At 33.4% G+C, this 23,993-nt stretch overlaps 1 protein-coding gene across 1 annotated transcript in view; it reads right to left on the bottom strand.

The window, feature by feature from the left end:
* LOC119837542 (apolipophorins) overlaps positions 1-20,944 on the bottom strand; it is a 34,309-nt gene extending 13,365 nt beyond the window's left edge. The window contains exons 1-29 of the mRNA XM_038363139.1: positions 20,802-20,944; positions 14,298-14,324; positions 13,799-13,995; positions 13,281-13,445; positions 12,637-12,786; positions 12,319-12,511; positions 11,611-11,774; positions 9,797-9,867; positions 9,218-9,383; positions 8,676-8,858; positions 8,198-8,350; positions 7,738-7,885; positions 7,352-7,472; positions 6,960-7,122; positions 6,589-6,783; positions 6,227-6,406; positions 5,514-6,051; positions 5,168-5,344; positions 4,615-4,961; positions 4,304-4,519; positions 4,074-4,194; positions 3,221-3,596; positions 2,845-3,073; positions 2,425-2,579; positions 1,961-2,120; positions 1,358-1,579; positions 889-1,064; positions 608-716; positions 266-422 (exon numbers count right to left, since the gene is read on the bottom strand). Of these exons, the coding sequence (XP_038219067.1) occupies positions 266-422; positions 608-716; positions 889-1,064; positions 1,358-1,579; positions 1,961-2,120; positions 2,425-2,579; positions 2,845-3,073; positions 3,221-3,596; positions 4,074-4,194; positions 4,304-4,519; positions 4,615-4,961; positions 5,168-5,344; positions 5,514-6,051; positions 6,227-6,406; positions 6,589-6,783; positions 6,960-7,122; positions 7,352-7,472; positions 7,738-7,885; positions 8,198-8,350; positions 8,676-8,858; positions 9,218-9,383; positions 9,797-9,867; positions 11,611-11,774; positions 12,319-12,511; positions 12,637-12,786; positions 13,281-13,445; positions 13,799-13,995; positions 14,298-14,324; positions 20,802-20,871 (5,329 nt within the window). The 5' untranslated portion in view covers positions 20,872-20,944. The remainder of the gene's footprint in view (positions 1-265; positions 423-607; positions 717-888; positions 1,065-1,357; positions 1,580-1,960; positions 2,121-2,424; positions 2,580-2,844; positions 3,074-3,220; positions 3,597-4,073; positions 4,195-4,303; positions 4,520-4,614; positions 4,962-5,167; positions 5,345-5,513; positions 6,052-6,226; positions 6,407-6,588; positions 6,784-6,959; positions 7,123-7,351; positions 7,473-7,737; positions 7,886-8,197; positions 8,351-8,675; positions 8,859-9,217; positions 9,384-9,796; positions 9,868-11,610; positions 11,775-12,318; positions 12,512-12,636; positions 12,787-13,280; positions 13,446-13,798; positions 13,996-14,297; positions 14,325-20,801) is intronic.
* Between the last annotated feature and the right edge of the window lie 3,049 nt (positions 20,945-23,993).

The following is a 23,993-nucleotide window of genomic DNA, read 5'->3' as shown; positions in this document are numbered from 1 at the left end:
TTGGAATTTAATTAAAGGTATTATTATTTTAGATAAGTATAAAGAAAGTCTTTGTAAGCAATGGATAAAAAAAGGATAGTCAAATTTCTCTTGCACTTTATACCGATTTCAAAAAAAAGATGAGATTAGCAATTCTTTTGGCTTTATTAACCCGGATCTCCGATTCCGGGTCGACTTGGTGAATCGATTTTGACAATTGACATTTGAAATCGGTCCAACTCTGGACAAATATGATTTAGTAATTTGTTTATTTTTAAAAACATACCTTCCACGTCGGCCTTGAAGTTAACATCGAGTACAACAGGGTCGTGATGGGGCACGATGAGCTTCAACTTGGTGTTACCATTCTTGGTGTTGTATTTACTGCTGCCGTCGATTTTGTAGATGTCTCCATTGATTTGTACAGACTCAATGATGGTAACCTGATAAAAACAAAGAAGATAAGGATGTGTCTACTTGATCTTTTAGAAATATTTTAAAAGTTCACATGAATATAAAAGATTTGAGTTTTAATTGGAGCTGAATTCTACCTATCTTATTTAAAGGTACGTTGTTCTAAATTATAAATCGAAAAGTTAATAAAAATTAATTATTCATTTCAACTTACTTCAGAATCCTTGTTTTCGGGTTTCAAGTAAAGTAATGTAGACACGAATTTGATATCATGAGCCTTCTCAAAAGGTAGGCGGAGAGAAACGGTGAAGTCATCCAAGTACCTGAAATTGGCATTTAATAGAGTTTAAAACTGTGATGTTGATATACCCGGTAAATATTGAATACAATAAGGAAAGTGCACATCAAATTTTCTAGTTGTGTTTTCAGATTTCTCCACTATCAGTTTAGATTTATTTTTTTGTAATATCATTACGTAAAATTACTGCAACTCACTTCTTTTCGCCGCTCTCTGGGAAGTGTGCAACGTATGTGCCAACTACCTCAGCAGAGAGGTCATCACCATAGCTGGCCTTTATGTGGTAAGGATCTTCGAACGTGGTGATATCCTTGAAGCTGTAGCTACCGTCGATCAGAGCGCGCTTAGGAATCAAGTTTCCTGATACTTCACCCTGGAAATTAATTAATATATCGTATATTTAAGAACAGAACAGAATATATTCAAACTCGGATGTTCTATCCCTACTTCTGGGAATCGTTAAATTATTTAACCAAATCCAAAAAGAGGAGGATATACATTATAATATAGGTAAGTGTTTTAATACTCAAAAAATACATGTAAGCATTTATGTCAGTAGCCTAGTTTCTATGATAGAAAATTTACTAGACTTTACAGGGATTAATTAAAATGTCAAGAAACATTTATTCAGATGATTAATTAGGTATGTTATAGAATTCAATATACCTTGAATTTGACATCGAATTTCTCGCCATTCGGATGTTTCTTCAAGAAGAAGTTGCTCTGTAGATCACGACCATTTTCCAAACGCATCTCAACAGTACCTTCGTAGTCGAATGTTTTTTCAAAGTCGGTGTTGGAGAGCTTGCCCTTGTAGCTGATGATGGAAGCAGCACCTCCACGCTTGGCTGCGTCAGATAAGAGTAATTCCCCGAGACCATTGTATACCTAAAATTTGTTATTCGATTAGAACTTGGAAACTTATTCTTAGGTTTGAGAGCAGTTTAAACATAATTTGGACATTAATATAATCTAATTCAAAGGTTTATATATATACAATTTAAATAATGTAAATAATAACTGTTTTTTGTGTAATGTATCAATTATGTAAAAAGTAAATTTGATTGTATGCCTGTTCACACAGGAATACTGTTACATAGTATTTATAAGTCAATATTTAATATACGTGTTTAAGCAACAAATAAAAGAATTGGAATTTTTGTATGGATAGCAATAAAAAAGAAGATGAAAGTGTCCCAATATCAAAAAATTCAGAAAATTAGATTAGATTATTATGGTTCGCATGGCAAAATATACAAAATAACGTACTCCATCTTTAGCTGTGACCTCTCGGTTGATCTTCAAATTCAAACATCTTTCCGTCGGTAGCACGACCTCCACATTCAAGTTGCCCTTATCGTCTCCCATCAGAACACCTTCTTGGCGGAAATTGACTTCAGTCTTCTTGCCGTTGTATTGCAACTTGTTCCTGAAAATTTATTTAAGTCAAATTTGTCCGATGCAGGTATCAATCATTACAAATTATATAATACGTAATGTTTGTTTTTCGCAAATGAGAGTTTGTTCTAAATAATTACTAGATTTTCGTCCGTGGCTACGTCTGCGTAACGTAAGGAAATTACCATGGTTTCACCAACGTAATAAGTAATCTCCTCGCGTATAGTCTCTAGTCTCCTAACTATTGACACAAAAATCATATCATAGAATCGTTCCGTTGCAGCATGTATGACAAACTTTCGCATTAATAAGTAAAGATAATATGAAATACTTACTTGGAATCAATAAGCTTTTCATTCCTCTTGTTGTTAGTACTAAACTGTAGTTTCTCGTTGTTATCCTTTTCGAAGTTAAGGAATAATTCGACATCCGCGTTGAAAACAGGTGCTTTAGATACGAAGTTCACATCCGCTTTAATTTTTCTTTGAGCCTGAAAATATATTACTTTTAGTTTTCTTATTTTGTTGCTTTTGTTTTACATCTATTCATCATAGAAGAGATAGGTAGCATTAATATTGGTTATATATAACATGGAAACATTATTTACATTACTATTGTATAAAATCTTTAAATAATTTACAAACAGGTTTTATACATTCCACCTAACGCTGTTCATTTTAGTATATCATTTTAAGTCTAGTTTTTTTTCTAGATATAACATGATATTTTTATAGACTTTCTAAATAGAATCTCACCTTTTTGAATTCCACTATAAGCACACCGTTTCCTTTGCCTTCCTTGTCAGTTACTTGGAACTGTCCATTGGCGCTGATGGCATCTTTGAGAATCAACTTCAGTTGACCACTGGGGTTTTCACCACGGTTAACCTTGGCAAGGAAGTCGAGAGCCACGTTGTCTTTAGCAAACGAAATGGTCGCGTGAGCTGAATATAGATTTTCATTCTCGATGATACCGGTGTCGAAGCTGTGCAACAAATAAATCGGTATTAAAAATACATACTTTGCAAATATACTGAAAATAATTCAGTCGAATTATTATTACATTTTTTAGAAAGTATAGGATATCAGCAATTTTGGGTAAATTAAGAAATATTATTTGTATTTAACTTACTTAATATCTTCCTTCATACCACCACCAGCGAGTTTCAAATGTCCAATCGCTCCAATGTTCAAATCATTAGCCTTATTCCTATGTAAGACAACTCCAGATACTTCGTATTTAGCCATGTTTTTGATATCAATATAATTCTCCAAATTGGACTTGTCGGCGGAGACAATATCTCTCTTAACGAGAACTTCTATAGCTTGTTTATCTAATTTCAGACCTAATTTGACTCTGTAATCGCCATCTTTCTTAATGTGTCTACGGGCATCTATTTCGAAATCAAACTCCTTGTTCATATAAATTCCTTCGAGGTCCAGATCAAACTTCTTAGGGTCATATTCCAGGTCGAATTGTCCTTTGATTGGTAAAGCGTGGATTTCAACTGCAATTAATGATATAAAATGAAAAACTTTATAAATGAAATAATAAGAAGGTACTTTTAAATATTTAGTTTTATAGTATTCAAATGTTTTATAAAGGATAAATTTTTAAAGAATTTGAAAAAAGATTTGTGTGGTTTTGTGAAAACACGTTAAAAGTGAAACTTTTTTTCACATAGATATTTAACAGACGGTCGATGATGATGATGGAACTCGGCTGCTCTGACGAGCGCCCTTCACTTTATCCCTACTCCGCAGCCGACCGTCACGTGACACGATACACAGGCCAAAATTGAGACGGTGTAATAAGTTTCATTTTAAAAAATCGATCCCGAGGCGGTATTCGAACCCGTATAATTTGCCTTACCGTGGTAACTCAACTACGCGTGATCCCGCCCTTTCAATTTCATGTGCCTAAATGACACAAATCAAAAATTTCTCATGAAGGTAAATAAGAAATATTTGTACTAAGAGCTTACGTTTGTTCTTGGTGATCACGTGAGTGGCATCTGCGAACTTCAGCAGCTGGTTGAAGGTTACGCGTTGGTTTGAGTCGCGAAGATCCCCACCATAATAGAAGTCTATGTCATTGTGAATCGTCTGTGAAATAAATTATATTTGTAAGTTAACTGCATAGATATTTTACTCGGAAGAAAAATTATACCAAAAAAAATTTAAAGTTTTATAGAAATATATGTATTTTTCTTACATCTTTGGCGTTTTCAAAGTGTCCATTGATCTTAAAGTTGACGTATGGGTTGAGTGTGTTCATGAATTCCAGTTTGACGTCGTAACCCTTAAGAGAACCGCTTAAGAGGAGGTTGTGTTGGCCTTTCTTTGCTTTTAAGTCCATCTCGATAACCTTAGGCTCGTAGTTAAAGTGTCCCTCCACGTTAACTGGCTCATTCGAGTTGGGTAAGTTGACCTGCAATTATCAAAAAAAAATTAAAATGTACAAAATTTATATAAGGAATATTTTACTTTACTAACTGCGTCTCTGGTTTGAATAAAATCAATTACCTTGATTCCTTCTAAGGTATAACGCACAGCTGGTCCATTCGATTCCTGAATCAATTGTCCATCGACTTTAAGGTTCTGTCTTCCACCTTTGTCCGGCAATTCGTATTCAAGGATTGGCTTCCAGACCTTCCTCCTGTCATTGCCTTGAGCGTTGAAACCTACTTTACCATAATACGCCATAGAATCGATTTTAGCATCAACAAGAAGCGCTTGTTCTGTTGGCTTGGTGAAAAATGATATTTGTCCATGCAGAGTCTTGATCGGCGACTCCAAAGACAGCTTGACAGTTTTCTCCTCTGGGTTGTATATGACATCTCCATTAATTTGAGTGCGTCGGTTTTGAGATCCTTCGAAATTAAAAATTTGATAAATTGGCTATATTTATATATTACATGATGACATACAGAACGCGATAGTTATAATGTATATTTTATAGAACACAAATATTATTCATTGTTTATTAGCAGTGATATTAATAAGCTTAAATCTTTTTATTTACATGTTAAGTACAATGTGATTTACTTTAATGTAATGAATGAATTCATTCAATTACCTTCAGCGTCAAAGAGCAACTCGACGCCATATTTGCCGTTCTGTTTGTCTGTCCTTAAGGCTCCCTTCAGATGATAACCACGAAGGTCGTTCTTCTCAAGTGCAACTCGAATCTTGGCAGGGCCTACTACTGGATACTTAGCCAGGAATTTAGAGATTGAGCTTTGGGCTTCGGGTCCTGTAAAAATGTAACATGAACAATAAACTATGAGTTAGAAGATATATATAATAGTAGAATTTAGAAGTGCATTTTCAATATCCTCATAGTTAATGAGTATTTTTTCATTAAATAATATTCAATAAATTTATATCTAGATGTAATTTTTTACTATGAACGTTTAATTTACCTGAGAATGTGAAAGGTACAGAGAACTCTCCACACAGAGTGAGACCAAGAATTCCAGATAGTTGATCGAAACATTCAGAATAAGACTTCTTATCAGAGTCAACCTTGATTGGAGTCTGTTTTTCCATCTGTCCTTTTTCAGCTGAGAAGAATACGAGTTCATTGGATGCAGTTATGATTTCTTGTTTGTCAATTGGTAGTCCCAATTGCAGATCGAAGCCTTGACCGTTCTCAATGACCTTGGCGATGACGTGACCACCAGTAGAAGAGTGTAAGTTTACAATTCCTTTAATACCAGCTGTGACTGCATTAGCGTCAACCATCATGATCATTGAGACCTCGATGTCTGTGCTGGGAACGACCTTGATGTCAACCTTAGCATTCTGAGGGGAGCGGAGGATTTGACGAATGTCAACGTTGGTGGACAGATCTACTCGGCCAGTGGCTGATCCTACAACGTCCAATTTAATTGGTAGACCTGTAGCCGTAGGGTAGGCAAGTTCAGCATCCAAGAATAAGAGGTGAGCGCGAATTTCTTGCTGTAATACAAAAAACGAAATATTATATAGATTTAAATGAACATTTAATTCCATCTCGATTTTATAACTAGAACTTTTGTTGGACAAAATTATCGATTATTAATTGTTTATTATTAAACGAATTACTGAAATGTAATACTATACTGATTGTGTCTTAAATTGCATTTGTATTTACCTGGAAGTGTTTGACCTTGTTGATGCCATCGCTGATGATCTTTAGCACCTGGTCAAGACCCTTGTTAAAGTCGAAGCCCTTGTCGTCTCCAAGTGATAGGAACACGGCATCAGTTCCAAACAGCTTCAGGTACACGTCTAGATCGAGCTCGTTGTTGTAAGGGACTGATTCAGCTTTTACCTGGAAATTTTACTTAGTTATTTTCCGTTTTGCTATAATTTTAGGTTCGTTTTTTAGGTTATAAAATATGAGCAGTATGAAGAATATAGTTTTCTTCCGAAACACAACAATTTGAGAAGAATCGACAAAACAATTATGCTATATTTGAAAGTTTCTCAGTGATTGTGGATAATTGTACTTACGTTCTTGTCAAAGTTGTCAACCTCGCTCTTAATAGAGCGACGGCCTCTCAGGTTTCCATCAACCTTTTGGAAGGTTTCTTCAGCGCGTTTGTACAAGTTATCGTAGATCTCTTGAGGCTTCTGGGTGCGGAACATGCCCCTTGGTCCAATGAAGTGCTCAATCACGCGGTCCAGGTTGCCTTGACGACCACCGATCTATAAAGAAGAATTTATGTATAAATTTCAGCTACTTTTGGGCAGTTTTAAAGTTGCAACTGTTTATTTTCCTTTTCGATAGAAATTTACAAATAATCTAACATTTTCATATTTTATGTAATTTGAATTAATGTAACAGAAATAGAGGGCTTTTAGAAATAGTATTTGAGTATCACCTCGAAAACGTTGATATTGTGTCCGAAGATTTCAGCAGTGAGATTGTAGGTAGCAGACCTCGGGAGGAAGGAGTCCTGAGAGTAAATGATGGCCTCTTCGACGGTACCGCCGGCTCCCAATGCGTCAACGTTGTAGGAGAATTCGCGGAAGAACGAGTATTTACTATGAACATAACATACAATTTACAATAGAACAAAATATTATTTAAAATTTAATGAAATGGATTAACTATATTTAAATTTATAACCGAAATGAATTTTGGTTCAAATATAATAAATTCATTTAGCATACACAATACAATGTGAATATAGTTATATAATTTGAGTGTTTAAATTCTTTATATTGCACCTCTTCATCATCAAAGAGGCATGTCAAAAAGAATAATAATTACCGGTCATCAACGTTGAACTTGCTGGGTGTCCTGATGAGACCGTAATGCTGACGAGCGAGCTGCTTGTCGGGGTTAGCTGATGAACGGATGTGTCGCAGCGACGTGGTGATGAAACGGCCGACTGGAATTCAATTGTAAGTATAAATCTTCGAGATTTTTTACATTGCATAGTAACAAATTAATTTAATAGTCTCTCCTGGTTCAATCTTTCCTTATAAAAAGGTAACATAAGGTAGGTATTTCTAATTAAGAATTCTTATCTTGTCACGTAAAAAAGTTCAGGCTTGTACATTCAGAAAAATGGACATGCGCTTCCTTTTTTGCACGTAGGAAATAATTTTCTCGTAACTTCCTCTTTTACCAGACTTTGTGACATTGGAACTTACCTTGATGTACGGGTTCAGAGTCCAACAAAGTTTTGATTTCATTAGCGGACTTTCCACAAGGGCAAGCGATCACGGCAAGGTATGCCTTGATACGGATTTCAGAATCCAATTGTCTGTTCTTCATCAGATCCAGAGCGGTCTTCTTTAACTATATAATCAAAAATTGGGCAGAAATTTAATAACAGCTTTCAAATTGTTACATGTATTTTAATGCTACTAAAAAGTCTATCGCCTACAATTTTATGTGTATCTATTATGTTTTTAATATACTTTGCTTGAATAAAATTTACATAAACTAAGGTAGTTGTACTTTAAACTACATATTTTTGTGACTTCAGTATATTTTTCAAATTGGGATAATAAGCTATATGGTGACGTAGACCATATATTTCACACAACATATTATGTCTTGACCAGCATCATGTATACACGATTTTAGTTCTACGTTCATACTAGTTACCTTAGCAGCACAAGGGTCAGCGTGGAAGGCTTCCAGAGCAGCGACCTTCACGCGGGCTTTGACATTGTTGTCGTTGGCGCAGTGCACGAGTTTGTCGATCAAACTGTCTTCTAAGTGGCGGATGTTGCGGATGCCCTTCAGTACTGCTACCACCTGAAACATCATGGAAATTTAATAATATTCCGACTAATGATAGACATACTGATTCTCGAAATACAAAGGACGAAATTATGATGTAAAGAAATGAAATCCATCCTTAATCACTTATGTGGTAACCGATTGATATTTCTATGGAATATTTTTAATATTATATAAAATAATCGAAATAAAATTTTTAATATTGAAAGATAAATATTAATACATAAAATTTTGTGATCCTGTTATCGTTTATTCGTTGGTATCTGGAATTTTTATCATGAAATTGGTTATAATTAAATTCAGTCTTAAATGCATATTTTTTATGAGGTAGAATACTTACATTGTCCTCTTCAACCTTCGTCTTAGGCTTGCAGTTTTGCAGTTTGGCTGCGAACTTCTTGCTAAGGGCAATAATTCCCTCCGTTTTTGTGGAATGGCACTCATGAGCACGGCAGTACACACCAGCCAGAGCTCCAACTCCAAGGTAGATTTCTTTGGGTGCATCCGGAAGATCCAGTAAACCCTAGAAAGATGTTGTTTATCATATTAATGATGAGAAATTTAAATGTGATGAACTTTTTAGAAGAAGTAAGAATAGCGAAATTGACAAATCTTTTTGAAACATGAAAGTAACCTTAATGTTTAATGTTAACTGAGAATCGAACGTCAATAGTAAAACTTTTACTATCACAAAATAAATTTAAACCGTTTTACTGTTTATTGCTACACTTGAAGCAAATCATAATAACATAAAAATACTGTTAATATATGTATGGATTTTGAAACAGACCTATTATTTACCAGCGAAGTGCTTCGTAAACTATTCTTCGTATACAACAGACTTAAGCAAAATGCAATACAGTAAAAACAATTGATACTCACAGCAGCAGCCTTAATGGTGTCACTGGAGACGTGTCTAGCATTGCCCAGAGAGAGGAAGACCAGCTTTTCTTCGAGGGCAGAGAGCTGTTTGCCCTTCAGTACCTGGATGGAGGCTTCGATACTTGGCCCTGTGCCAGCGCGGAGCAAACCATCCAAGAATACACGTCTGAAATAATTATTATAGAATACTACGTTAACTAGTGATAACAGAGTTTTCTAAAAATTGTTTATATTAAACGGCGCATGTAAATTATGTTGGTTTAAAACATTGAATATTTTAAACTATAATTTGAATGAATTTTTTGAGGCGCAATGTAATTTTTTTTTTCTCCTTTTTTAATGCTTTCCTATTTTATATATCCATTCGCATGCCAGCTGTGACTGGCGAATTGTGCACATTATGTTTTACAAATAACACCACTGCACACACACATACTTTTCACAAGTTTCGTGTAAATAGATTAACTTCTTAATTTCTATTTCTCATTTTATTTCGTTCGAATATTGATTCATTTATAACATCGTTAATGTATTTCTGGACGGAAGATTAATAAGGTAGAAGAGAAGACTTCAACTTACTTTTCCAGGTTGTTTCCTTTGATTTGTCCAAACACTTTCATTAAGTCATCCTTGCTTGTTGATCTCATAATCTGTAACAAACAGTTAGTGTTAAACAATCAAATTTTATTGTTATCCGAGTTTACATAAAATGTATAATGAAAATTAGAACACAAATCAAGATGCTAAATTAACAGATAGTCCAGTAGTTTTAGGTCGATTTAGGCCTGTATTTCGGAAACGTAGCATACCTAGCTGTAAATTCGTATATACTTGTATGTTGGCATGACAAAAGTAGTCTCAAAATTCACCAATGATTCTCCGGCCGCAAGTTCAAAAATTTGGGGTCAAAAGTCAAAAAAACCGACTTTTTGCACGTTTTTTGCCAATATCTCGTTTTCAGTGGCTTTTATGCTAATTGTATTTATTAACATTTTTGTAGAAAATTAAATTCTCTACAACTTTTGTTTCAAACATTTTTTTTCATTTTGAATCGTTTTTGAGATAGAGGGCAGCGCGAGCGCAGATTAAATATTATTTGAAATCAAATGGTTGTCCCGATCGAAATCAACTAATTTATGATTTCTAAATTATTTTTTAATATATAATTATAATTAGTTTGCATTTTTTTATTAACAATTACATTATTTTTAAATATTTTTTTCATTAATGAATCGATCTATGAATTCAATACTGCACTTAATTCCTTTAATTCAAAAAAGTAATTAAGGAATATACTGTAACTACTGTACGTAACGGATTGCTAGAACCTATCATGACCATTTTACCACCTGCTCCAGATGAGTTACTCAATACGATATTCTGCAATTGCAAAACTGGTTGGGGATCAAGATGTGGATGCAGGAAAGCGGGGTTGCAATGCTCTTTAGCTTGTACCATATGAGACTGATGTTAACGAAGATAGGTCCTTTGATCCAGAAATCATGGAAGAATTAGAAACGAATCTAGGTGAAGATGACAATGAAGATGATAACGCCCTCGAATGTTTACAGCTACGAGAAGACGACGACGATGAAGAAGAAGAAAATAAAAACTCATTATTCTTTTAATTATTTTATCTGTTTTTTAAATTTTGGCATTGAAAAATGTATCGACTGCGATTTTTTAATAAAAATATTATTTAAAATTTTATTTCTTTTCTATTAATTTTTATATATTTAAGAATAATTATAAATTTATTACTATAGATTAAATTTAAATTATAATGTAATGTATATTTTCCCTCCACAAATTTATAACTACACAGGCAGGTAAGTGTTATTAAATAAATTTATACTTAATTGAAAATAAATAGTTAATGAAAAAAGTATTTAAAAATAATGTAATTGTTAATAAAAAATGCAAATTATTTATAATTATATATTAAAAAAATAATTTAGAAATCATAAATGAGCTGATTTCGATCGGGACAACCATTTGATTTCAAATAATATTTAATCTGCGCTCGCGCTGCCCTCTATCTCAAAAACGATTCAAAATGAAAAAAAATGTTTGAAACAAAAGTTGTAGAGAATTTAATTTTCTACAAAAATGATAATAAATACAATTAGCATAAAAGCCACTGGAAACGAGATATTGGCAAAAAACGTGCAAAATGTCGGTTTTTTTGACTTTTGACCCCAAATTTTTGAACTTGCGGCCGGAGAATCATTGGTGAATTTTGAGACTACTTTTGTCATGCCAACATACAAGTATATACGAATTTACAGCTAGGCATGCTACGTTTCCTAGGTGAACCCCCTAAAATGACTGGACCAAGAGATTTTTTTTACTCCTAAATTTATTAGCCAAATCCAATTCTTTCTTATACTAACCCTAACGAGTTGAGCGAAGAAACCAGCAGATTTGGAACCAGCTTCAGTGCCAAGGTGCTTGCAGGCTTCCTTGATGGCGGCAAGAACATTCTGCGCGTTGCTGTGGTCAGGCTGGCCTTGGTGAGGGTTCTCGAAGATGATGGTGCGGCTTTCGGGGCAGTTGCCTGGTTATTTGAAAAATTCATGGTTATAGGTAGCTGAAGTATATATAGGAATAATGTGTAACTTCATGGAGGAAAAATACAGCAAATAATATTTATATGTGGCCTGACGAAAAAGTCAGATTTAAAACTAATATATAGTTAATTTTTTTTTTATTTATATTATATTGTTGAAATATATATCTGAAGCTCTGGTTCTAAAGTTTTAATGCTTTAAAATCAAAAGCAACTTCAGTGTTTACAGTGAAGTCCCGTGTCCCCTAGTGGGGTATGGGGCAGATGATGTACATCCGTTTCACTGATCGATTTTCTTTAGGGACAAGTAGGTGATCAGCCTTCTGTGTCCTGCCAGACCGAGACATTTTTTTTTTGTGCGTCCCCACCGGGAATTGAACCCAGGACCCCTCGGTTCTACGCTCACGCGTTAACCACTGTACCAAGGAGGCGGTCGCCGTCGTTTAAAACTTCAGTGTTTAGCTATGATTAAATAGCCTTCTATTTCCGTTTTTGCCTAAACATAGAATAATTCATTTTATAAAATTCTTACCTCCATTGCCACCCCCTTGAGTTGTTCCAGAGAGAGTAAGTTTTGTGTTAACTGCTGCTCTAGCACCATTTTCTCCAGCCGAGAAAGGCCTGTAAACGTAGTCTTCGGAGGCAGCTACTTTCTCGGGAATGCCGTTGTTGACTTTAGTCTCTACGGTCAGAGCGGACTGAAGAATTTGGGTATTCTTGATTACCTAAAAACATATATTTGGAGAAAATTATATCTATATGAAAATATCTATATATTTGTCACAAGGGAGCCAAAACCAGTTTAGTCGTGTCTTTTAAGTTAACCACGTAAATAAAATGATTATCTTACAGCGCTGGGGTTGTACACGGCAGAGATCAAGTCGTTCTTGCCCTGCTCCCGGTACGCGCAGCGGGAGAGGTCCCGGCGTCTGTGCAGGAGTACGGCTGCGCCCTCTTGGGAGGAGGACACGTCGGTGGGACAAGCGCCGAAAACGTCGATCTAGAGAAGTTAAGGAGGTTAATTATTAGGAACAAGTAGGCAAGGTATGTAGTGAAATAAGACAAATGTTGAAAAACAGACGCGGGTTCGAATCCCGCCTCGAGATCGAATTTTTTTTTATTCTTAAAAATTTCTCATTTATGCTATAAAATTAAAAAAAATAACAAAGGTCGCGCTCCATCGATATAATGTGTTGAGATTGTTTTTAATTATTTCAATAGATGGCGTAGGTTGACCCTTTAGGCACATAAAACCGAAAGAGTAGAACAAATTCGATTATTGAGGCGAGATCACGGGTGGACAATAGGCTAGGCGTTGCTTCGTTTCGAATCGCGCCTCGTGATCAAATTTTTTCTATTCTTTAAAATGTCTCATTAGACAGATTTTGGTTATGTTTCTATGTATCAATATTACGAAATAAAGCCACCAAATATACGTCTAATAATGATTTTTTCAAACAACCAACGTAAGGCTATAAAATAAAGGCTCTAAACCTGTGTAGAAGATTTCTGCTCAGTTTGAAGAAGGGAGATGATGGCCCTCTTGATGTTAAGAGATGCTCTTGTGTCATCATCCTCAGCGCATATTTGAGAACCAACGCGGCCATCTTGGAAGCTGAATTGTACGACCTTGTCAATGCCTTTGGGTGCAGGGTATTTCTGAAAACATATATTGAGTTTAAATATAATTTAAAACGAACTTTGAAACTAGACCATTTAACCCATAAGAGGTTTGATAACAATTGGACATTTTATATTTATTATTTTGAATAAAATAATTTAAATGGTTGCTTAGCAACTGTACAACCAAGTACAATAGATATAATAAAAGTTAACCTTATTCTTGTTAGCTTGTTTTTTAAACTATTCCCTGAAATTTGTCGCTACTCAGTCCTACTTTGTTTTAAAGTTAATTATCCAAAAATCGCTTGACAATATTTTGAGGAAAATGCATTGAACTTTCTCGATCTACTAATTTTCGTTGATGCTATAGGATTAATTGAGTCTCTTACCTTGCCACCGGGCCCAGAAATAGCGAGGGCGTTGACTTTAAGCGCATGCGCACAATTTCCGAGAGCTGTCACGGCGACTTGGCCAAAAACCTTCACGTTGGTCTCTTGTTTATTAGCGCCAGTCAAGTAGACGGAGACTGTCCCTTCCACTCCATAATTGTAAGTGTGTCCGTTGAGAAAGCTTGGGGATGATGGAGCTGAAGAAAAATGCGTTGTAAAATAATTACAAGTGGTTTTTTTCATTCGCTTTTTTAAAGAGTGCAAATAGTAGAAGGAAGGCTGTTATTGTTTAAGAAAAACGATTAAGAACTTATAGCAGCTATAAATATAATAGTCATTAATTTCAACTAGCAACTTTTTAGATCATCTTCATTTTTTAGTTATTTATTCACTAGGAATCAACCCAAGGATATATCATTCGATTTCCAATTCATTCATACTCATAAATTTAAATAAAAATGGAGGATAAATTTAACTTATTTCGTAATGATATACTTACATCCTTTACACGCTATCGAGCATTTGTCTGAAACAAAAAAAATGAATTTCATTACTTTATTATATTTATTACAAATGAGAAATTTTTTGAAAGAATAAAAAAAATTCGAAAATTCGGGCGGGATTCGAACCCGCGTTTCTTGCCTTACCGTAGCAACGCCTAGCCTCTCGGCCACCCGTGATCTATTTATTACAATTAAAATATTCAACTTATTTCGTTTTTGCTTTATGATTGTGTTTATTTGTATTTGCTTATATTTATTTTGAGTTTATTCGTTAACCAGCTGTTTCTCGCAGCTTCGCCCGCGCGGTCTTAATTAATTTTCATGGTCCAAACTTTCATATCCTATTTTATCCGCTTGGGGATATAATTTATCAAAATCGTTTCTTAGCGGATGCCTACATCATATCATCTATCTGCTTGCTAAATTGTAGTGCGTGGATAGATCATTCAGTAAGTCAAGTGACCTTTGCAAGTTCTAGAATGTTCAATACTTTCAAATCAATCAATTCGCCTTATAATTAGCCTTACTATTATTTTCAAATGCATACTTAGTGCTCCTAATATTACGATGAGTAATATTATACAACCTTTATAACCGCAATTAAATTGAGTGTACACAATGAAATTATCATAATTAATACTATTAATATACTTATTTTAATCGTTGATTAATTGATGAAAGGAAAACTCGTAAAACTATTTGCAAATAAATATATTAATCGGAGTAAGGTACATTTCCTCGGTTTATCAAATACTTTGGGTCAAGGTACAGATATGGTGGATCAACAAAGTTAGTTCCGTTACGGGTCTTGGGGTCAGAAGCATGCAAACATATGAATCATTCATTAATAGTGTGTATAAGAAATAACATTTACTTCGTTTTGACTAATAAACATTAAACTAGCTCATATTAAGATTTATAATAAAGATTTGAAATTTTACTGCTTTGCTTATCTATCTACCAAATAACCTTTAAAAAAGGACTGTACTTTATCTGAGATTCGTTTGTCGAATGTTCTATAAAATAATCATTTCAAAAACGGTTCTAATTGCCCTCTTTCAAAATTTTATTTACGTTGAAACCAAAGAAAATATCGTCAATAGGACCGATAAAATATCTTTCTAATGTTTATGTTTAGGTACAATTTATTCCTATATTTGTATGAATATAATCTAACACCTACGCAAGTTTGAAGGCTACATTATAATGGAAATTGTAAAATATCATTTAATCAATATCTCATAACAGCGGTTGGTACTTAATTTGTTTCAAAACTATTTTTCGAACATAATAAATAGGAATCACTATCAAGAACATAAAAGTACACAAAATATATATAGTATTTTATATTATTTATTATTTTCACTATTATTTATTGCATTTTTTAATTTTGAATACATTTATGCTCTGACCTGCTCCGGTCCTTTACTCTATAATATGTTGTCTGGAAGATATCGCTATTTAGCTATAAGACGCCATTTATAAAAATATAACCGAGGTGTCTTAATTTCAATGTTATACAGAGTTATAAAGCAGGAATAAATAAACAAATAATCATGATATTGCATAGCTTATCTCTCATTTGGTACTTAGCCCATAGAATTCTAGACATTTCAATTGAATCTCAAGTTGATCATAACAGTGCTCGAAGCGCAGTTTTATGCAATTACCCAATTTGCTGGGGGGACTTTATTGGCCGTATTTGGGGTCCCAGTGGACGGGGTCCTTGACTCCATGTTTGCTCGCATCGGAAATATTGTGTTCGGTTATCATAATAAATACTTATCTATAGACAGGAATACTTATGATACGTATAGTTAAAAACGATTCTGTTAAAGATACATATTGTTTTATAATGGATATAAAACACGACTTTTTCATCCTTTTCTTAAGAATGTAATGCCCATTACACTTAAGAAATTGCTACGATGTATATTTACAATAGTTATACATCGAGAATATAGTTTTTTATTATCTTTATACAATTTGTAAAGAGAAAATTAAAAAGGTGTGTATTTGTTTTGAAATACATAATTCGATTATGTACGATTCTATCAAGTATCTTCACTGAATTTTATTTTATTGCTTCGCTAATCAGGGCTATATCTTTTAGATATTTTAACATTTATCTAATCCCGATATTTTGCTAACAGACTAAATGTAAAGACCTTTTTAATTATAACTGTTTAATTGTTTCTATTTTTTTTTTTTTTTTTTTTGTTTATGTCACAGTCGGCAATTGAGCTGGTGGGACGCCTGATGGTAAGCGCTACCACCGCCCATGAACATTTGGTGAGGCGTAAAGTCGATTACAGACCTTACGCCTCTACAAATGGATTATCTATCATTCTCCCGTTTTAACACGATTTTATTAGTAATTCAATATTTGTACACTTATCAAGGATCAGTGACAATAATTTCATAAGTTTGTCTTATTATCCTTATAAGGGTCGCCAGAATTAAATGGTTTTCTTAAGATATCCTGATTTTCTTCCTCTATATAAGGGAAGATGAGACAATTTAGTTGATTCTTTTAATTATGTTCTGCTAATTTTTAAAACTACATTTATATTTATTCATATCATAGAACCCCATATTACTTAATACCTATAGGCACATAACTCTCGTTAACCAATTACTGCAAATCATCTTATCATATCATGACCGGGCTGTAATTTAGGTGCTAGCTTTCCGCCCGTGGCTTCGCCCGCGTCGTCAAAGAAAATAAGTCATTTCATACGTTTAATATCTATCTATCGGAATTTGTTAAATTCAGAGTCAAATGCACATCATTATTTATCTTAGCGGAGGAATAAGAAGGTTATCAGCGATAAAAAGCCACATCAACCTCGAATTTGTTAACTATGTCCAGATACATAAACATATGATGTCATTTGCAATGTGAAAAAAGGATATACAAACAAAAGTTAACACTATATCTACATAAATAAACCGTACTATGAAGAGCATTCTCTACCGGCAAACCATATAAAATTATACGTTTAATGAGTCTCGTTTTAGTACCGTTAACAGTTACTCAATGTTTGCTTCTTCAACCGACATATCTCTCCTCAACATATTCTAACAAAAGTTATGTGACCCCTAATTTATTGTATTCGTATTTTGCATCCATACATTCCCTTTTTACTTCTATACAAGTTGGTTCACCAGATAGTTCCCACGTTGCTCAGCTCTGCTAATTTGTCAATCAATGAAGCAAGCGGACGCATCCGCGCGGGGACCATTATATCTCTGTTTGTCTACACTTTACACCTGTTATATTACATCGGATTAAGACACCTGAATATTATACTCGAAACCGAACAAGAAGTGAAGCCAAAGTATTTAATAGGAAAACCTGTTACGGGGAGATAATAATACCCAAAGCGTTTCGAATCGGTTATTTTAAAACTGACTTAATTTTTGTTGCATGGATGAATAAATAAGTATTATTATTAATCCCATTTACTTCTTTTAAATGTTAAATGGGAAAATTCAATTGTCCTAACTATGCAACAATTTAGTGACATTCATAAAACTTTACTATAAATCATCGATATACATCCATCCATCCATAATTGCAACGAATGCTAATAGCATAATAATGTTATTATTAGATAGGAAAGAGCGGACAACTGAACTGGTGGTTTGATTGTCGGTAGAGTATGAAGATTTGCAGAGACCCTGCATTATTAATGTGAGATTTGAGCACGATTCGGCACGAATTCCTCCCGTGAAATAGTACCATGCTTTTTTTATAAAAGAAAGCGGACAAACGAACAAGTGGTGCGCCCATTATCGAGCGATCACCACCGCCCATGAGCCCTCACAAGAGTCCCTGTGAAGGTGTAGCCGGCCTTTTAATGAAGAGGTTGATATTTTTTTTGAATTTATCCGGATTGTAAGTGATGCTACTGTGTTTTGTGCGTGAGAGAGGCTCATTTCCTTTTCCGACACCCTTCCCAGACTATTGCTAATTTCCAGTCATCAGTCTTTTCTTTATTCCCAGTCCCACAAAGGCGTATTCGCTGAGACATAACCTCTGCTGTTCACGGGCGTTGGTGACACCTCACCATCAGGGGAGCCACCAACTCAGCCGCCTGCTATGAGAAAAGATACGCATATGACCTCTGCTCCTGCGTTCTCCGCTCAAATGTCATTACACAAAGATACCTGAATAAATTTCGATAAAATTTCGGATACATACTGTTTATATTAACTACTTATGTTGCAATTAACATCAAAATATATTTATACCGCGAATATTTGATAAACAGGTCAAAAGCTAATAGATAAGTAACAATGGAAAGTTATCTACAATGGTCATTGCCAAGGTTTCGACTTTAACGAGATAAAATAATTGAATACTGAAGTGTTTTTAAAATCTTTAAATCTTCATTTTATTTAGTGGGTTTTACATTGGTAACAGTGGATTGTGGCTTAGCCCCTCTCTGTTGAGAAGACCTGATTTATACAGAGATTTAGAGAAAAATCATAATTTTGAAATTAAAAACTTTTTAACGGATTTTAAACGCGATTTATTCATTATATTATTAACCCGACGTTTCGAATCGCGTTTAAAATCCGTTAGAAAGTTTTTAATTTCTAAATGTACAATACTCGCGTAAAACCAAACACAAGAAAATACTATGATAATTTTGATTTATTACGTAAATATTATTATTTGTATATACTTAGAGGGAACCACAGATTATAAAATTGCTTATTGTTTTCTTTTTTCAAAAAGTTTGTTTTTTTTTAGACCTGCGTTAGTACTACAGATCTCTTACTAACACCCTTTAAATGAGTAGAGAGAGACTACAGACTTTTTTTGACTTTTATTGCAGCATTACCCCAACCGGTGGTTAAATTTTATATGTATTATATATATATTTTATCGATTCAAAAGCTCTTCTGAAGGTAGTCTAGTTGATAAATAGACATTTTGAGTTCAACTTATGAGTTTGAGTTTGAACAGTGCTAAATATTTTTCAAACAGACTCAGCAAAATACAATGAAAAATGCAACTTAAGTTTTACTTAAAAATCTGTAACATAAAGTTGCGGATTAGCAAAAGCGATGCGATAAACTTTAATGTAGTCTAAAAATATTTTTTTTATAATGAACAACCGTTAGTTCAAATAAATCTTACTATTCCTTTATTCTTGGACACAAAGAAGAATGGATCTTATCTCTTTGTTCTCTAAAATTAAAAGTCTTGTTTGTGCTGCTTCTCGAGTCCTAATTAGCTTTAAATCATTTCATGTTTGGAAACTAACTTTATCAAAAGACAATACAAATTACAAAGTAATCGTCTTGTAAATAAGCTTTTTATAAATAAACTTATCGGAAATTGTACCTTTCCATGTTGACTCTTTCTCGCGCATACAATGTAATCTTGCATATTGAACTCTATGTTGCCTGATTAAAGTTCAAACTCGCTTGGTGGATAATGACAGTGACATTGATAGCAGTATCTCGGGTCAAAGTGGAATATTATCTTGGAGTTAATTGCGAATACTGTTATCAGTGTTAGCAACAGTTCATTTTCTTATGAAAGCGATACCTTTTAACCGTTACGTAAGCTTTGTATAAGGCTTTGTCTCTTGTGAGCTCTTTTTTGTATACATTGCGGGTATTTTCCGATTTTTTTTTAGATATTTTTAAGTATATTTCATATAGTTGCATAATTATTTAACAGGAAATAATTATTTTATAGTAAATGTATAGTAACTGTTCATTAATCTTATGTACATAATGTTAAGTGTAGCTGTAATAACAGCTTAGCTTGTGATATTTTATTATAAACTTATAGCTTTAAATATCTTAGTGATAGCATTTCACGAAGAGGCTGATTAGCTTTATGAATAAATTTCTACAGAGATTAATCTGCAATGAATATTATGAAACGCCATAAAACCATATTTATATTACATAGCTGTTATAAAGTTATAGCTTCTCGCAAGAAATCGAAATATTACTATAACATTTTTTATTTTATTTAAACTGAATAATATAACATGCAATTTGGTATATAATTTTATATTTTTTGGTATATTTCAAAGTAATACATGCAATTTCTAACGATTATACTTCATACTCTCGGATAAATGTATTGCAAATTGTTTTATAAATTCGACTTGTTTATGTCGAGTACCCACATTAATTTTAATTTAGCGATTGGCATGAAAAGAAATTTAGACATCATATAACCATATAATATATGTAATATTTTTAGTACACAATAAAAACAAATTAAAAAGTACAGAGTCTAGTCTACCTGCGAAAAAGTACTACATCACATATGACAAAATTTTAATTTATTACATAAAAATATGTATATAAACCTTAAAATATAAAAATTGCTAGCAACCTTAATTTAAATAACAATCGAGCGTTTAAATATTTAAAAATCTTCAAAAACTCTTCACCACAAATAATGACTTGATAACATAAAAAAAGACTCGCCGGCATTTATTAAAATGTATACATAAACTTACCACTTAAAGCCGGCCTCCACAAAACCGTCAGCAATAAAATAACACTAAAGCTTAAACTATTCGTCCCCATATTTAGGGGTTATCACTATTTAATCAGTCTATACGGATACTACGCGCTCCTGCCGCGGCGTCTCAACGACAAATGCACCAAGAGACTCCCCCCACCTCCTTATATAGATGCAGCGCCATCTACCTATTCGATTTTCAAATTAAGAATCCTCAATATCGAAGTTTGTTTAAACTATTTATTTAGGAGGTGACAAAGGTTGAAATAGCCGTTGATTAGAAGACATCGTTTACGATTACACGCTGTTGGGTAATATTCCGTGTGATGGATTTATTTTTATTAAAATGTGATTTGTATACTTTGTATTCGAAGTGTAATGGTACTGGTAATCTAAACTGATGTTAGAAGGAAGAGTTTTTTTGTAGTATTTTCACACAAAAACTAGTGGACCGATTTGAAGAATTCTTAAACGATTAGAAAGCTGTAACTTCACTGTGTGACATATATGTACCCCGGGCGAGGCCGGGGCGAATACCTAGTATTTGTTTATAATTATGAAATATATATTAAAAATCCTTCATTATAATATACACAGTGTCCGTGTAGTCGAAGGAAAATACAGATTCGGAGTTTTCCCCGAAGTTCACGTTTCCATGGGTCTTTTCTGGGTCTCGAGCTATCCTCCTACCAAATTACATCCAAATCGGCTCAGCCGTTCTTGAGTTACAAATAGTGTAACTAAAACGACTTTCTTTTATACATACAGATAATGAATTACATAGATATGGAAGTAAAGTCAATAGAACAGATAGATAGACAAAACTTTGGAGAAATGTTAGTTATAATAAAGGTATTGACTGTGTACTACTTAACCCATATGTAATAATATATTATGTATTTTATAAAAGCTGTTATCTAAAGTTAAAAACACTTCACTCTAACTTATTAATCTTTAAATAAAAATCATCGGTTCAAAGGCCTTTTGATACTTATCAAAGATAGCAAAGTTAAGAGGAAATGCCATAGCTCTATATGGTTAGTACCATGCTGCGCCCCGCGGTTTCACTCGTGTAAGTCTGTATCCCGTAGGAATATAGGGGTAAAAAGTGCCTGTGTATTTTCAGTTGTCCAGCTATCTACGTACCAAATTTCATTGCAATCGGTTCAGTAAATTTTGCGTGAACGAGAAACATACCCATATACCTACATAGAAACATACACATATACCTACATCCATCCTCACAAACTTTCGCATTTATAACATCAGTAGGAAGTACGATAGGTTATGACAGGACATATGGTTCAAATATTTAACCAACTCTTAATAGTGAAAAGAGGAGAATGTTTCTGGCCGTGGCGTGGCACGCGCGTGACACACCTAGTGCTTTTAATAAATAACATAAAATGTTGTGAAAGTTTGTTACTTTGGATGTTTTTCCGTCAATCACTTTGAAACTACTGAACGGATTTTGATGAGATTTGGTACATATGGAGTATAAGCTGACTTGGGTGATAGAATACTTTTGTCGCGATTAAATGCTCCCTTGGGATAAAACTTGGTAGAAGATAAAGTTTTCTCTTACAATGTTAGTGTGTGTGTAAAACAATAAATATAGATTTACAATAAACGCAATAACTCTGTTTTATTGATAACCTTTTTAATTAGGTATTATATTGTTTTATTGCGTTTAATTCATTCACAAAAAATATATCCAGCCCAATGGCTTCATATGGATTCTGTGTTATGATTTCCAATAAAAAATCCTACTAATATTATAAATGCGAAAGTTTGTAAGGATGCGTGTGTGTTTGTTGCTCTTTCACGCAAAAACTACTGAACCGACTGCAATGAAATTTGGCACGTAGACAGCTGGACAACTAGAATAACATATAGGCAACTTTTTATCCCGACATTCCTACGGGATACGGACTTACGCGGGTGAAACCACTGTTCGCTGCTAGTATTGTATATATTTCTTACTGATTACTAAAAACTTACTATTAATAACAAAAGAAATATTAAACGCGAATGTTTGAGATAAACCGCATTCATAGAAATAAAAAGCTCTGTTTCAATGGACTTAATTTAATTTACTTATAAATAGGTTAGTTAGCTATTATAATAAAGACAGTTTTGTAGATTTATGTGATCTGATTACTTAGCGAGTGAAGCCGAGGGCTAAAGGTAGGTAAGGATATGAATGTTATGTACAATATAACTAATTTATTATCTTCTTTACATATCAAGCTATTGGTATAATGATGATATAATACGATGATGATGAAATACTGTAATTAATTAATTTATTAATTATTTGAAAAGTCCAATTGTTTACACTAACACAAATACAAGGGAAATAAACAATAATTTTAAATAAAATAGGCGTTAAATAAGGAACGGTTATGATTATAAAAAATATATATACAAGTTATAATATAAAATAACTGTTTGTTAAGAAAAACTAAATCGCCTTCAAATTGTAAGATCTAGACTCATTTTAGAAATTTACCAAAAACTGTTCATCCAGTCAGAAGCTCTGAGGTAATAAAGCCAAAAAAATACTCTCAAATTGTCTCCTAGTCGGTTTGTAATCGACATTGAAGCTTTAACCGACCTCGACAGAAACAAAATAATAGTATATATTTGAGTCTAGCGGGTTTTTTAAGCAAACAAACAAACAATTGCACTTATTAAGGAAATTCCCGGCATTTACTTATCTCCGGATTATCTCTTCATAGAAAGTCTTTCATTGTTAGGGTAAAAGCAAAAGTGAAGTATTCTGGTTATATTATAGTCGGTATTTGAAACTATTGAGTTTTTAATACTGAATGCAATTTTTAAACATTTGTAAGATATGATAAAACCACCCGAATGTTTCAAATACAGGAATTATTATTTTAATTATATTTAAAGACAGGAATTATTTACATTTTCTCAGAAAAGCTAACAAAATCCTACTGAAACGAAACAAAACAATAATTAGGGTAATTTTCTGTTCTTTGTGTATTCATAAGACTTCAAAAAGGGATCAAATCAATTAAGTATATTTTTTTTGTTCGTTACGTTACTTCGGAAATGATTCTTGGGTGAACCGGTTTCTATGATTCTTCTTATATACCTAGTCTTGCCATAAATATTGTAATAAAGAAAAAAGAAAATTGTTAACTGCAAATAACATTTATTA

Source organism: Zerene cesonia, chromosome 28, assembly GCF_012273895.1.
Source record: "Zerene cesonia ecotype Mississippi chromosome 28, Zerene_cesonia_1.1, whole genome shotgun sequence".
NCBI classification, from domain to species: domain Eukaryota; kingdom Metazoa; phylum Arthropoda; class Insecta; order Lepidoptera; family Pieridae; genus Zerene; species Zerene cesonia.
This window is presented reverse-complemented; position numbering and strand designations above follow the sequence as displayed.